This window comes from Cydia fagiglandana, chromosome 4 (assembly GCF_963556715.1).
Source record: "Cydia fagiglandana chromosome 4, ilCydFagi1.1, whole genome shotgun sequence".
In the NCBI taxonomy this organism is placed as follows: Eukaryota; Metazoa; Arthropoda; class Insecta; order Lepidoptera; family Tortricidae; genus Cydia; species Cydia fagiglandana.
In genome coordinates this window covers 2,548,741-2,565,364 of record NC_085935.1, presented here as the reverse complement: position 1 = coordinate 2,565,364, position 16,624 = coordinate 2,548,741, and the positions used below count along the sequence as shown (strand labels likewise).

Genomic DNA, 16,624 nt, shown 5'->3' with positions numbered 1-16,624 from the left:
CATGGCAACTCCTGGTTTAATCGGTTAACCCCGGGTTAGTGGAATGGTGCAAGTGGGCCTAAGAGTATTTAGCGAGTTGGTGACAATCGTAAGTACATACCTACTCAAGACATTTTAAGCACAAGAAGTATGTAAAAAGGGTAATATAAATAATATCAAATTATTACAAAGAGTTTTGGACCCGCCGCGAAGTGCCTAATTGCTATAGCGATTGGCAGAAATATATAAATTACTCGTAATTTATGTCTGGTCAAAATACCAAAAAACACACCCTGATGCTGATACTGAAAATATAGATCCACTGTGGCCAACGGGAAATGCGTGCACGTACTTATTTGATGACACGTTGTCACAGTAAATATTGTACAAATACATAATATCGCGTCTCATGTTATGTAAAATAGAAAATCACGAAAAGTCGACATGACTTGATGCTAGTAAGATCTGTTCAGGTACGTGAAATCATAAAATCTGTAGAGTGTAGGTATTGTTTATTTGACTCATAATATTATAACCTCTCTATTCTATTTCACAAAAGTGGAAGTAGAAACTCAGCCCCCATATCACTTTAAAAATCGGAAATTATTTACAAAAATACACTTATTTTTTGTCGACTGTAGTTTAAATTTTTAAAACGAATGAATGAATCAAATCATGATCCTCGATCTATCTAAAAGGGTTTAACTACTTCTAGTAAACCCTTAAAAGACCCCTTACCCTTATAAGACCCTTATAAGAGATCCATTCTCTATATTCTTGCTCCATCATCAGCTCAACGGTATCAATACATATATTGCCATCTGTATTATTTATGTAAACTTTCAACGTCACAATCATGTGGTTGAAAGACTATTAATTTACTTGAAAAATTTAATTGCATTTTGTTAATAAAATTGCATTGTAAATGTGTAATAAATGGTCCAGAAAGTATAGCTTAAAGAGCTGTTCTTTTAACTATGAATCTTATAGTATATTTTGAGACAGCCGGATCTATTTCACCTACATTGATTTACAATAGCGCTGTTATCGAACCGGGATCGAACCTGTCACCGCCGTAGATGGTCACTCGTAACAGCCGTAACAGTTGTAACAGCCATAATAGCCGTAATGACCGTACAAGTACATGCGATACTGACGGAGAGTAAAACCGGATCGTGAAGTTACTCCCATCGCTGACACTACACTGGTTCTTCGGAAGCTTGCTAGTGTAACTTACTTGATGAACACGTCTAATTATCGTAATTTTATTTATTTGTAATTTTTAAAGTAGACTCACAGGCCTATTCGGATTCGAGATAATCACAAGATCTTGAGACGATTTAGAGATCAACTAGATCTACATTAGATATCGACTAGATGTGACTTGGATATCTAAGTTATAACTTGTCGAAGTCGTTCAAGAGGACGTCAAGAATCGCGGAAACGTCAAATTTGACATATCTATCTTACAAATATCTTTAAATTATCCGTATGGTAACTTGTTGAAGTCTAATAGAAATCTAATTCATTTTCCGAATCGAGCCGACACTACTATATAAATTAAATAAATCTATATTAAGTACATACATGACAACATTACACAAATTAATTGTCAAGTCAAGTGTGTGTTAGTTGTGAAGCGGACCCCACGCTCCCATGAGCTATGGCAAAATACCAGGATAACGCGAGGAAGAATAACATTACACAAACCAATTGAATTAATAAAAATATTACCCACTAGTTTTTGCCACTACATACAGGGTGTTTGGTACATCGTTTGCCAAATTAAAATGGCGGATAGGTTGAGTCATTTGCTATCTTCTTAGGCCTGTATATGTACGAGTATTTTTTAGCTATTTGCATGGAGAAAATTTCTAATACAGAACGCGCTAAAATTTAGCATACAAAAACAAAAATCAAAATGGCGGCGGCTATGTGTAAATGAAATACCTATCCATGTTATTTTCGCCGGGAGGGACACTATTGGTTTCCAAGAGGCGAACGCTTGTGTGGCATCAGGAATACAGTTCCAGGGAAAGGGTAAGGGTGAAAGTGTACCGTCATTTGGTAAGCGTATACCTACTTGGACTATTGCACAATAAATAGCCACTGCAAACGTTTCCTACTTTTTGACCCTAAGAGATCACGTTTCTGTAACTGTGATTTAAATGCACATAAACACAATTAAATAAGGTAAATGGCAAAACATTAAAAAAGTTAATATAGATGAGGAAAACATTAGAGATTGCGTTATGCGTGCTTTGAAAAGTTGCGAGTTGACAAAATACCTTGCGGGTTTTTTCCAAAATTTAGGTAAGTTCCTACAATCGACGTCAAAGATATGTTTAGGTACATTTTCCGCCTTATTTTAAAAGTTAAGGTGCAAAAGTGTAAACATATTTCTTTAGTGTACTTGCATACCGGTTTTTATGATTCCAATTTTATACCGTCCGTTATTATGTATGTATATTTGGAGTATTACATACATGTGATGAGTATCTAATTTAGATTTTAGGGTTTTGTTTGACACAGATGTGTTGTTCATATTCGTCTTTTATATACAGTGAGCTGCGAAATTGAATGGAGCAATTACGAATGAATTCATTGATAAATTCGGCATGCACTTTCACGGCTGATGATACTTAACCAAAAGTTAATAATCGGTAATAGGTACAAATGTCCACGGTTTAGAAACTTCCGAAAACTACGTCGAGGTTTGGATAATCAGAAATTAGGTTCCTGTGATCCTTAACTTTCGTGTACATAAGAGATTATTTTTGCTTTTCTGTGTTGTGATTGCTTTAATACATTTGTTTTTCACTGCCTGGTACAGTTGATATATTATGTTTTAATTTATTTTATTAGTAGGTACTAATATTACTAACTACCATTCGTAGTATAGGCCTTTAATCTAGTATAGTCACGTGCAATAATATGTTACTCTTCGAATGCCGCAAACATATGTGACACGGTCTTATGGCTCTACAAATACGATCTTGTCAGATATTTTTGCGGCCTTCGTTGTGAAACATATTATTGCAGATGACTGTACAGTACCTTCGCACGGTTTACCCTTGAATTGCCGACAGACATTTCATCGAATGTTATTTCGAAGACAACGTTTCAAGTATTTTCATTTCATCGACAAGTCATTGCGTCGAAGAATTGATACTAGTAAATTTAAATCTAGGACTTTTAATTGGCACTCGAGTTATTTCGTATATAGTTTATATCGTGGTATTTCTTTACGGGTTTTCTTATTTCATTTTGGATTGCATTTAATACAATTTATTACGCATAAAATTATTTCAAAATGTAATATTTGACTTTGATAGCCGTGCGTTTGTGTGTGGGGTCGCAGTTCTAACCTAACCTAAACCCACTTTGAAAGACGTTCGTTTCTGTGTGGGGTCGCAGTTCTAACCTAACCTAAACCTACTTTGATAGCCGTTCGTGTCTGTGTGGAGTCGCAGTTTTAACCTAACCTAAACCTACTTTAAAAGCCGTTCGTTTTTGTGTGGGTTCGCAGTTCTAACCTAACATAAACCTACTTTGAAAGCCGTTCGTTTTTGTGTGGGGTCGCAGTTCTAACCTAACCTAAACCCACTTTGAAGCCGTTCGTTTCTGTGTGGGGTCGCAGTTCTAACCTAACCTAAACCCACTTTGAAAGCCGTTCGTTTCTGTGTGGGGTCGCAGTTCTAACCTAACCTAAACCTACTTTTAAAGCCGTTCGTTTCTGTGTGGGGTCGCAGTTCTAACCTAACCTAAACCCACTTTGAAGCCGTTCGTTTCTGTGTGGGGTCGCAGTTCTAACCTAACCTAAACCCACTTTGAAAGCCGTTCGTTTCTGTGTGGGCTCGCAGTTCTAACCTAACCTAAACCCACTTTGAAGCCGTTCGTTTCTGTGTGGGGTCGCAGTTCTAACCTAACCTAAACCCACTTTGAAAGCCGTTCGTTTCTGTGTGGGGTCGCAGTTCTAACCTAACCTAAACCTACTTTTAAAGCCGTTCCTTTCTGTGTGGGGTCGCAGTTCTAACCTAACATAAACCTACTTTGAAAGCCGTTCGTTTCTGTGTGGGCTCAGTTCTAACCTAACCTAAACCCACTTTGAAGCCGTTCGTTTCTGTGTGGGGTCACAGTTCTAACCTAACCTAAACCCACTTTGAAAGCCGTTCGTTTCTGTGTGGGGTCGCAGTTCTAACCTAACCTAAACCTACTTTTAAAGCCGTTCGTTTCTGTGTGGGGTTGCAGTTCTAACCTAACCTAAACCGACTTAGATAGCCGTTCGTTTCTGTGTGGGGTCGCATTTCTAACCTAACCTAAACCTAAAATTGTTACACCAGAAAAATGTATAAATGAGTAGTACGGCATATAAAAATGTATTAAAGCAATACGTCGAACAAATGAATTGCAATGTTTAGTAGTTGTGCCAATTAAAATAATTTGAAACGAATCAGCGATCAAGTAATATTCAATGAATAGTATTTCTACGCAGTAAGAAAAATTGAAATAAATAGTATATGAAACAAAATAACGCTAAACAATATTACTAGTACTAACCTTTCGATGAATCGTTGTCGATGAAATAATATTCGATGAAAAGTTTGTCGGCAAAACAAGGGTACACCCCTTCGCACGGCACTGGGTCGATTATCGTATTCGATATTCGACCATTTTGCTTGCTTGATGTTGATGTGATGATAATCAATTCAAGTGTAACAGTCGTGACAACACGACAACAACCAACATCTATAGAGCCTATTATTACACAAACGTGTCACTTTTTCCACCGGATCGTGAGCCTAAAGGTTATATTTAGATTGTCACTGCAGTAGCGTTGCTAGAGCACTTAAAGCAGCGTTACAGCAGCGGAAACTGGGCGTGGTCACTGTTAATTTTCTTGATAAAATGTGTTGCTGACGTTGCCGGATTGCTGTCGCTGTTGGAGCATTTTATTAAGGAGATTGACAGTGACATCGCTCGTATCCCGTTGCTGCAATGCTGCTGTCCCAGTCAGAATATGACATTAAAGATTAGAAGAGTGCCGAGTCGGATAAGGAAAGAGGCCTCAGAGGCCCGGCCGCAGAGGCCGCAGTAAACCGCGAGTGATGATTGAAGAACGCAGTGAAAGGTTAAACTCACGATGACGTAACAATCCGACATAGAGTGCGCGTAGAGTAACGTCGCAGAGTGGCAAAACTTAATTACCTATAGTACACTTTTATTTTTATTTTATTTTATTTATTTATTATACACGACTGACAATGAGATAAGAGCTCGAACGGCGGCGCCTCTTACATGATAGAGCCAGCGATTTTGAGTCTGCACCTGGCAGTGAACTCGACAAAAAGCGAATCTCAATTATATATGGTCGGTGCCCCAACCAAAGTTGCCATATAAATTGTATAGAAAAGTGAATACTTAGGTATGTTAGGGAACCGACTGTACCTGGTGTGCCCAAAATGCCAACTCCAGAAGAGCAAGTCGTTGGCATCTAAATCAGCCAGGATAATCATTGTCATCATTATGACCATTTTCGGGTACGTTTTCGAACGGACTATAGTCTGTCGCGTCTGCGCATTATATTTTTGCGCGTCGCGTCTGCAGCGCCGGCGATCGTTTTATGTAACGTCGATGCGCGGGAGTGCGTGCCGTGGAGATGTGACCGATTACCCGTTTTCACATTCCGAACGACTTCGTTTTGCCGACTCATGTACACAGTTAAGTAATTTAACATTTATAAGCCTTATTACAAAGGGGTAAAGTCATGCTAGTTCGGTGCCGTGACAACAAACTTTTGTCACTGTCAAACGATATAGGTACCTGCTCCGAGTATAATATGATGATGATTTTAACAATGTTTGACAGCAGTTGACAATGAATGATGATTAGGATGACAATGATTGACAACGATAGTCATTATTTTAGTACATTAAGTAATTAGTCGTTATTTTCATGACAGCTAATGACTTCTACAATACGGAAGAAGTTAAGAGCAGAACTAAAAGCTAATGAGATTAAATAGTTCCCCAATCACCATATTAAGTCGGTAATCGTATTTACACATTATCTATTCTGAAAAAAGCTTTTTTCTTCCCTGCTAGAAGGGATCAAAGTGGCACTTTTCTGTTCTAAGACTTCTACACTTTTTTTGCATACCTACTTTTTTAACTTAAATAATATGTATTTTAAAACACAATATTTCCGCATTGGTGGTGTGAAAAGCAATATGTGTTACATGGTATAATAATTTCCACCTTAGGCGTTAACACTGATTCCCTCACTATTCTTCTCGGGATTCTATTTAAGAATCCCTTGCTACGCTCGGGATTCCATTGTAGCATTTTTCGCTTTGTTCAAGATACAATGTACCTATATTAACTATGTAAATATGTAATGTTGCTCCCTTGTGACACAATCTACTAGGGGTCATCCATTAATTACGTCACACGTTTAGGGGGAGGGAGGGTCAAGAAAATGTGACATGTTGTGACATGGGGGAGGGGGGCCTCACAACCATTGTGACGTCATATTAACTTCACCACTATTCATTAGTAACCGAAAATTAATTTATATTTTTTTTATTTGCTGTACATTTAAATGATGAGGTTTTGGAAGTACCTAGGTAATTTTCGTTCCTAGTTGGTTTTGTGTTATAAAATTACTAATATTTCTTTTACCTAAAATTTTATAAAAAAAATAATGCCGATTTAGTATTGCCGATTTCGTTGAAAACGAAATTGCCTAAAATGTGACGTCACACCAGGTGGGGAGGGGTCAAAAAATCTAGAAATTCGTGTGACGTAATTAATGGATAATCCCCTATTTCAGGTGTGCATACCTAAAGTGCGTCATGGGATTATTTTAGGTAATTCAATTGTAAGCCTAGTTTACCTAAATAGGCTCGCGTGCGAAGGTTAATTACCTATAAATGGTTAATGATCCGTTTCCGAGCGATCATCATTGTATCGATGGAAGCATCGGTTCCAGCCCCGATGTGCCGCTTGACATGTCCGGTTCCTACTCGCGGCCACAGACTATAACTGATTGCACCAGCCGGGCTAGCACATGATTGGTGCGACAGTATCTCGCGACGAGATAGACTACCCGTCCCTCTTTTATTAACATACTGCCGTATTCGAACTTCAAGATATTCACGAGAGACGACACGTACTAGATCCATTCTAGATACGTTATAGTTTAGATATCAACTAGTTCTGTTTTGCAGCGCAATTCGGGCAACCAATGTCACTTTGACGTTAGGTAGAGTAAGATATCTATTAGATGTGAATTAGATCTCTAAGTCATATCCTGTGGAAATCGTTCAAGAGTATCTCCAGAATCGCGCAAATGTCAAATTTGACAGGTTAGATCTTAAACATATCGTTATCGTATCTTGGTGTCTCGTATCTCGTTATCGTATCTAATAATAGATGTCTATTTCATAATCCAAATCGGGCCCATAGAGTTATATCGGTAACGGTCCGTTACCATAGATATAAAGTTTCATAAGCCCTCACTCGTGTTCCATGCCTTTCATTATGTAGCAGCCACATTATCTACTATTATCTTCATTGCACAAGCCTCTTCTTCTTCCTCGCGTTATCCCGGCATTTTGCCACGGCTCACATAGGAGCCTGGCATATGTGGGGTCCGCTTGACAACTTATCCCATGATTTGACGTAGGCACTAGTTTTTACGAAAGCGACTGCCATCTGACCTTGCAACCCAGAGGGGAAACTAGGCCTTATTGGGATTAGTCCGGTTTCCTCACGATGTTTTCCTTCACCGAAAAGCGACTAGTAAATATCAAATGATATTTCGTACATAAGTTCCGAAAAACTCATTGGTACAAGCCGGGGTTTGAACCCGCGACCTCCGGATTGCAAGTCGCACGCTCTTACCGCTAGGCCACCAGCGCTTCAATTCTTCAATTCTTCATTGCACAAGCCTCTGTACGAGTATGTACTAATCAGTGCGGCAGAATAACAAAGAAGGCCGAAAATCTTTGTTGACAATCGATAAATTTATCTACCTATCTAAAACCTTTAAACGAGCAATTCTTGTTTATATATTTTGGGGATCTCGGAAACGGCCTTAACCATTTCGATGATATTTGCTACATAGGGGGTTTTCGGGGTCAAAAAATCTATCTAGCTAGGTCTTATCTCTGGGAAAACGCGCATTTTTGTGGTTTTATGTTTTCCAAGCAAAGGTCGGTCTCCCAGATCTATCTATCTTTAATTGTGAAAATAGTCCCAGTTAGCGTAACTCGCATTCGGTCGTGGAGTGCTTCACAAGTGGTTTAACAGTCCACATCCACAGTCAGTGCACCAACCGTTTTTAGTCCTGCACCGCGACGAAGCCGACAAAAAGGTGTGAACTGCCAGCGAAAGTTTTGTTTTTATTGCCACGTTCACGGCAAATTTACTGTCACGACCTTTCATGCTACTGTCAAACAAGAGCCACGCCAAAGAACACTTTAACACCTTGGGATAGAGTAGCAATTAGCGCGTTATACATTTTCGAAAACGCAGATTACATTTTGTTTGGTTAACTTCATAGACAATTTTAAGGTGACAGTTGTTTTTCTTTTATTGAATATATTTTAGTTGCTATGTATCTGGATTAAGATATAGGTTCGTTTTTCAGAATGGTAAATAGCTGATGGTAATGCTCACTCATAATTATGTGCGTATGTCAACATCATTCTAGTGAGTTATGGGATTCGTTTTTGACCTACATTTTATACTGATCGCACAGTTACTAAAAGTGGCCAGTTATTGGCGAATTACACTACTTATATAGGTACTTATTCTGTAGATGCAAATCCGTCCCTGCATTTACCTGCATAAGATAATAAAAGTCTAAGAAAAAAAAAGGTGCCTCGGAAATCAAGAAAAAGTCGTTCTCGAATAGATGGCGCCATACCTTTGGCCTATTCTCGGCTAGATGGCGTTGACGACATCGTTTGATATTTAACAATTTTAACACATATCAGTGAAAGAACATGGGTCAGTATGGAACAATAAAAATTAAAAATCCGTAAACATATTTTGATTAATTTATACATTTTCAATTTTATTTTAAGTTTTAATCGTGTGTCGATAGATGGCAGTAAATGTACCGTGACTACAAAATTTACTTTGGCAATAGCCCTCTATACTATCTATTCTCTTTGCCCGTACACATAAACAGAGATCAAGCCAATACCAATTTCCTGATTCTTCTTTAATACGTTTGATTTCCACTTTATATAACGAGCCTCTACACATTACTTAGAAAGTACTCTAAACACGTTCGTTAAGGCCATTCGGGGCCTGGAGTTTATTGGCCTTAACCAATTAAATAGGTTTAGGTAACTATACGTTTTAATTTGTAATAGGTTTAGTTGTATATTTTGTTTTTGCATTACAAATATTAATATATTTAAAGTTAAAGAATAACATTAAATAGGTGTAATAATAACAAGTAACTAATTAACAGTTCTACATGACATTAAAGCTCTCCAAATGGCCTCTACGTGTTGGATCTATATCCCCACGCAAGCCTATCAAAAAACCGGGATTAATAGACCCGTGAAATCCAAAATAGAGTTAAAAATAATAAGTAATTAAATCCAAATTATTTTCCCTCACTTTTCTTTTTCCACCATTTTTATTACATCTCTGTTTAGCCCTATGGTTGACCGGTAGAGAATGCCTTTAGGCATTAAGTCCGCCATTTATACATTGTGCAATAAAGTTTAACCCCCTTATTCATAAACTTTTACTAAAGTTGAGAAGCCGATAATAATCGTTTGTCCCTTTCCATCATACCAATACGTTGGAAAAGGACAAACGATTATTATCGGCTTGTCAACTTTAGTAAACGTTTATGAATAAGGGGGTAAATAAATAAGTAATTAGGCAGGCCATTGCCATTATATATTAGGCAGGGGTCCGGTTTTATATTGCATAGTCCAGGCCAGAGTTACCCTATAGGCCCCGTGCATGAACCATGAGTAACTATAGGGGGCCGCATAGGAACCGTCAGATTTTTGGCGCGAGGCGTAAATGTGTCGTTTATGCTACCGATGTAGCTCACAAGATGGCAGAACCTACTATGCACAAGGAAACGAACCGACGAGAACGGTAGATGGTAGCACTTATTGCTTTGGCAATGTACATGTCCACATGTTTCCGATTCAGGCCACAAGATACTTAGCAGGCCCTCTAAGTCCCTTATCGTACAGCACGCTCTATATCAGCTGTTGTCAAATTCGACGCAGGACTTTTTTACAGGCGTATTCTGATTTTAATAACAGGCAATGAATTAGATCAGGATTAGGTGTGGATCTGATCTGTCAGTGTCAAAAGTGACGTTTCTTCAACCATAAACGTCACTTTTGACATATCAGATCCATAATTACTCCAGATCTAATTCATAACCTGTTATTAAAATCAGAATACGCCTGTTAGACGCCATACACTTTACACATCTTACACAATTTACGAATCTTTGCAGTAATGTAATGCGTATAAAAGGCGGCAGTTTCAATCTAAGTGTACTTAGCGGCCATCTGCGTAGCGTCCATTTAAAGCTTGCCCGCAAAGTTCACATTACGTAACGGTTATATAATGTAACCCTTTGACCGCGGGCCTGCGGCTACATAGGCTGGTGATTAGTCTATCGTAATGGTGGTCAATGGCTTAGTTTAATCTATGTACCGGATTTAATACAAACTCTAAAAGCACCATTAAATTGAAATTCATTATAAGATTTATAAGAAATTGAAAATTATGAAAATAAAAATTCAATATCTACCTACGTCCATATTCAGTTAGCTTTGTTTTAGCTTTTAAAATGTAATTAAATAAATAAATAAATATTAGGGGGACATCTTACACAGATCAACCTAGTCCCAAACTAAGCAAAGCTTGTACCTACTATGGTCAGGCGTGTACTATTTTTTATTCTGTGCTATGGGTGCTAGGCGACGATATATGTACATACTTTTAAAGATAAATACATACTTATATACATAGAAAACACCCATAGCTCGGGAACAAATATTTGTTTTCATCACACAGATAAATGCCCTTGCCGGGATTCGAACCCAGGACCATCGGCTTCGCAGGCAGGGTCACCACCCACTAGGCCAGACCAGTCGTCAAAAAATTGTCTTCTTATCTACGACGAGCAAGATCAGTGTAACCTGCGTCGAAACGTCAGAATATCAGAAAAGGTAAGGTGTATTCGGGTAATTCCGAAAATCACCGTTAATTCCATAAAATAAGTGTCCATTTTCAGATTTACCCGACAGTTTAAAGTTTTCGAATTTAAATTAAATTCGCGATAGGTCCGTTGTAGATTACTTATGATTTAATATTTACTTAGCTTCTCAGATAAATCTAATTTACCAATGATGTCAGTCAAAGGGTTAACATTTCAAAAATACAAATACTCCTTTAAATGGGAACTAAGTCGTTACATAATTCAGATAGCAATAATAGAACGATGCCATATCTGGCGAACGCCATATGACATTACATGCTCCAGATATTACCGATATGGCGTGTGTGTGAAATGGGTTAAGTTTGCTGCTAAACGTACAGTTATTTAATATTTAAAATTGGATAATATTGATCATAAATCATAAGCAATAGGTAGTTACATAATATAGTATATTACATTAGGTGAAACCTGTGTCGAAATGTCGGTAAATAAAAGTAATAAAATAAATTCGCGATGGAACCGTCTATAAAAGTGAGTTAATATGTGTTCATAACGCGAAAGTTTTAAATAGGTATTATATATGCATTAAGTTCACAAGAATATAGTGTTATGTTATTTTGTTTGTGTGTGTGTTAAATCTTAAAAGCTAGATTAGAACCACTTGAGACTAGATCTGGTATAAATTAGCTAGAAAAGCAATTACTTATACATAATTATATTAACGCGGAAGTAATAATAAATAAACAAAACTAGTTAAAATGACGATTATCATAATCGTATTGTGGCTCATTAAAGACATTAATGTTCGCTGCACACTTATTAGAAATATCGTCCCTATTTTCACTTTCATAAGATTCAAATTAGAATAATTCAAATACATAAAATGTCAACTATGTTAATATCATTACATAATGGGTAATTTTGCGACTATTGGCAACCGGAAGCTTTATCTAATTATCTAATTAACCTACTTCGATATAATTTGCCTACAATGACAATAGCTTCCGGTTATAATTGCGAGGGCTCTATTGTTACGTTTGTTACTGCTTTCTTACTAAAACATAAGTACTGCCATTTCATACGGTCACATCTCCCAAAAAACTGAAAGCTTGCTGAGTGGCCTAAGTAAGGTTCAAGATAGAATAGCTTGATTATACTATATCACTATTGTATACAATACTTTTTTACGGGTCAACTAAAATCTTATACTATAAAACCTAAATAATTAAACAAAATTAGGTAAGTATCTCAGTAGATAAAATAATAGTACAAAAGACATCAACGCACTTCTTATTCATTAAATCGAAACGCGTTGATGTCTTTTGTTCTATTCTTTAGTTTATTCCCCTTGACCGCGGGGACACGTGATTGTCGAATTACAGTTGATTAAAGCGTTTCGTTAGAAGTCATTATAGTTGAGTCGGGACTCCATAATGAAAAGTATGCGATTACAGTTTTGTATATCTTAATTGAAACATTAAAGGTGACGAGTAGAAAAAAGTGTAAGTAAGTACTCACTCAAGGCACCGATGCAGAAAGTGTAAGAAGGCCGGGTCGTCCGTCCTCACGGCAGCCGCCAGCGTGCGCGAGCCGGGCCGCCGCTTGCGCCCCTTCGAGTTCGTCACCGAGCGCGGCGCGCCTTTTGAGTCTGCAAGATTCACGGTGACTGGGTTAGAAAGGGCTTATGTGTATGTCATATTGCTTTTTAATAGGTACAAACTGCAACACTCTTAACTGTCCATCGGTGGACCTTATTACAAAAGCCGGCCAAGTGCGAGTGGGACTCGCGCACGAAGGGTTCCGTATTTGTATTTGTTTTTACCCTTTGGGTACGAAACCCTAAAAAGCATAAGGTCCACTGATGGACAGTTAACAGTGGGCGATGGTATACCCCAAGATAGTCAATTTGGCAAAGGAAACTCTAAAAATGGCGTTACGAGTAAAGCTAATTGCTTTGAATGTGGCCTCTGTATTTAAGCCATATCATGGTGTTTTGTTAATAACATCATATGAGGCAACTAAGTCAAGAACAGTCGTCTCCTAGTAGTATGTAAGAGTAGGTCTGGTGGTGAAGGGTTTATAAGTTCCATGATACAGGCCAGCTGCACCCACTTACAGGGGAAAGACTGTAATACTCACCAAAGAACAGTCGTTTCCTGGTGGCGTGGATAAGTAGGTCTCGAGGTAGAGGGTCGAGGTGTTCCTTGATCAGTCCAGCTGCACCCCCCAACAGGGAGTACACTGTAATACTCACCAAACAAGAGTCGTTTTCTGGTGGCGTGAATGAGTAGGTCTGGAGGTGGAGGCCCCAGCCGTTCCATGATGCAGGTCAGCTGCACCCCCCAACAGGGGGTAGACTGTAATACTTACCAAAGAACAGTCGTTTCCTGGTGGCGTGGATGAGTAGGTCTGGTGGTGGGGGGCCCAGCAGTTCCATGATGCAGGTCAGCTGCACCCCCCAACAGGGGGTAGACTGTAATACTCACCAAAGAACAGTCGTTTCCTGGTGGCGTGGATGAGTAGGTCTGGTGGCGGGGGGCCCAGCAGTTCCATGATGCAGGCCAGCTGCTCCGCCTCGTTCTCACCAGGGAAGAGGGGATAGCCAGTATGCAGCTCCGCTAAGATGCAGCCTGGAATAAGATTAATGGATTCAAATCCTTGTGTTATTTAAAAAATAAAAAAACCGGCCAAGTGCGAGTCGGACTCACGTTCCAAGGGTTCTTGACATTACTAATTTTTTAACAATATATTTTTTTATATATATGTGAAACGCGAGTGAATTGCCTTTAAAAAACCCGTAGGGGCCGGATCAAAAACTAAGTAGTTGGTCCGACTCACGCTTGACTACATATTTCTAATAGGTGTTCCTGTCATCTATAGGTAAAGACCTATTTTAAGTATGTATTTTTTTCAAAATTTTAGACCCAGTAGTTTCGAAGATAAATGGGGGGAGGGGGAATGGTAAATTTTTGCCTATTTTCTTGAATTACTTCTAAACTATTTATTCTAAAATTATAAAAAAAAACATGTTTGAGATTCTCACTTTGAGCTCTTTCATTTGATATAACACTATATAGTTTGAACTTTATTTTTTTAATTTTCTCATTTACCCCCCAAAAGTGGCCCCCATGTTTAAAATTCATTTGTTTACGTTACATGTCCGTCTTTGGGTCACAAACTTACATATGTGTACCAAATTTCAACTTAATTGGTCTATTATTTTCGGAGAAAATAGGCTGTGACAGACGGACAGACAGACAGACGCACGAGTGATCCTATAAGGGTTCCGTTTTTTCCTTTTGAGGTACGGAACCCTAAAAAACACGTTAAATAAATGTTGGTACCATCGCCCACACTGTTAACTTATTGCCCATTGGTGGACCTTATTACAAAAGGCATAAGGTCCACCGATAGACAGTTAAGAGTGTTGCCGTTGGTAATATCAGCCTCATTTGGTTCATCATCATCATCATCATCATCAGTCGTTCCCTCAATGCTGAGGATCGTGACATCATGTCCTAATGTTGCTGACCAGTCTCTTCCATAGGCTTCTGTCACCCGCCATACTTATGTACGGCTTCCTGCAGATGTAGATGCAGCGGTGTAGGGACTTGTGCATCTATCATTTGGTTAGCTCTGATAATATATCTCACAGTCCTATTCGATCTGTTTCCAATATGATACGGATCTATCAGTGTCAAAAGTGATTTTCTTCAACCTAATTCGTCACTTTTGACACTAACTGATCAGTATCATATTTGAAACAGTTCGAATAGCAAAAACTCGAATTAGCCTGTCAGACGCGTCAGTTTGAATCGACCGACACGTAGTGTATTGTTTTGTTTTTCATTTATTTCATAGATACATAACATAACCTATTTATTAGATAATCAGAAATTATTATTTTGTATTTTTCATTATTTATTTTATTATTTAGATTTACTGAAAATTATACCTTTGTTTCCGCCCATCTCACGATATAATATTGAATTTAGGAATTAACTCTAAAAATAATCGAGAGGCAATAAAACATCGATACATATTAGAATGTCTGCTCGACAGTAATTGCACAACAGATGTCCATTTATGTAAGCACCAGTTGTTTATCTAGAATCTACTCTCCACAACAGGTGTAGTGTAGGCTATGCTGTGAAACGAGTTAGCACCATCTAGAAGCTATCTTTGTCATTCTCTTATTTATCGTTTTTATTTAGGTATCGCTGCGAGTATTCATTTCAATTATCGACAGTAAAAAATGTGTAAGTCTACCGAAACTTCATTATCTGTCTCTCAACCGCAACCTTACCATGTATTTACCTATGAAATCTAAGTAAAAGTTGTTTAAAAAAATGGTATCTTCTATGGGCAAAAGAAAACAAAAGATGACCCAGGTAACGTATCTCAAGGAGTTTCAATAAAAAAGTTCCTATTTCTAAGAGTGCAGCGCAAATCAGCTTTTGATTCTCTTAACTTTGCGATGTCTACAGGAAAGACGCAAACGAGCATAATACATATAACATATGTATGAATGAGCCTGCTGGAACCGTAGACCAATTGGTTCATTCATTTGTCTATTTTTGTTTTTTTTTTTTATTATGAATGGGCTTACTCATGGCCACAGACTAGCCGAGGCGTAGACGTGGCCTACGATGGAGCGAGCTCGCCCATTTATGATTTACGGTTGAGCGATATAGTTTGGCTGTCAAACTTGGGCGCAAGACTTTTTAAAACTTTATCAACAATACTGTAGCAATACAGACAACAGACAAGATGTCTCATACCTATCATATTATAGGAAGCAAGGATCCCGCCGCCTTTCTCTCAGCTTTCTACCAATTCGGTTGCGTAAGCGTCTGGTTGACATTACGTGCGGCATCACGTATTGGTTCGTCATTTTATACGTAGTCAATAGGATTACATTTCTTTTAGAGTAATTACTTCGACGGACAAAGAATGCATTGATAGCTTGCAACTTGAGGTTTAGAATTTTGAATAGATAGGGTCGAATCCGTCGAACTATATGAGTAGGTACTATTAGATACTTATACAGGGCGTCCCAAGACTATGGGACATCAAGGGAAAGTACCTTAAATATCGTAGACGGGATATTTTGCTGAAAGAAGATATTGTTTTAATTTAAAAAACTGCATTCATAGATTTTTAAATAATTACATGGTTAAACCGGGAATCGAACCGAGAAAAAAAATCAACCTGTAGTTTTATCATACCGATCGAAAGGATTCATCATAAGGATTATTTTTTTCTGAATAACAGTGTCAGAAATAAAAGGAAGACCATGAATTTTAACATTTGATGTGAAATTTTGCGAAAAAATCAATAGAGTGCGACTTTGTTTTCAAGAGAATGGGACTTATTTTGAGCATTTGATAAATTAAATTGATTATTTTTTAAATTAAAAAGGTACTTT

At 38.0% G+C, this 16,624-nt stretch overlaps 1 protein-coding gene across 1 annotated transcript in view; it reads right to left on the bottom strand.

Moving 5' to 3' along the window:
• LOC134664110 (dual specificity tyrosine-phosphorylation-regulated kinase 2) overlaps nucleotides 1-16,624 on the bottom strand; it is an 80,007-nt gene that overhangs the window by 8,311 nt on the left and 55,072 nt on the right. The window contains exons 8-9 of the mRNA XM_063520698.1: nucleotides 13,683-13,826; nucleotides 12,715-12,844 (exon numbers count right to left, since the gene is read on the bottom strand). Of these exons, the coding sequence (XP_063376768.1) occupies nucleotides 12,715-12,844; nucleotides 13,683-13,826 (274 nt within the window). The remainder of the gene's footprint in view (nucleotides 1-12,714; nucleotides 12,845-13,682; nucleotides 13,827-16,624) is intronic.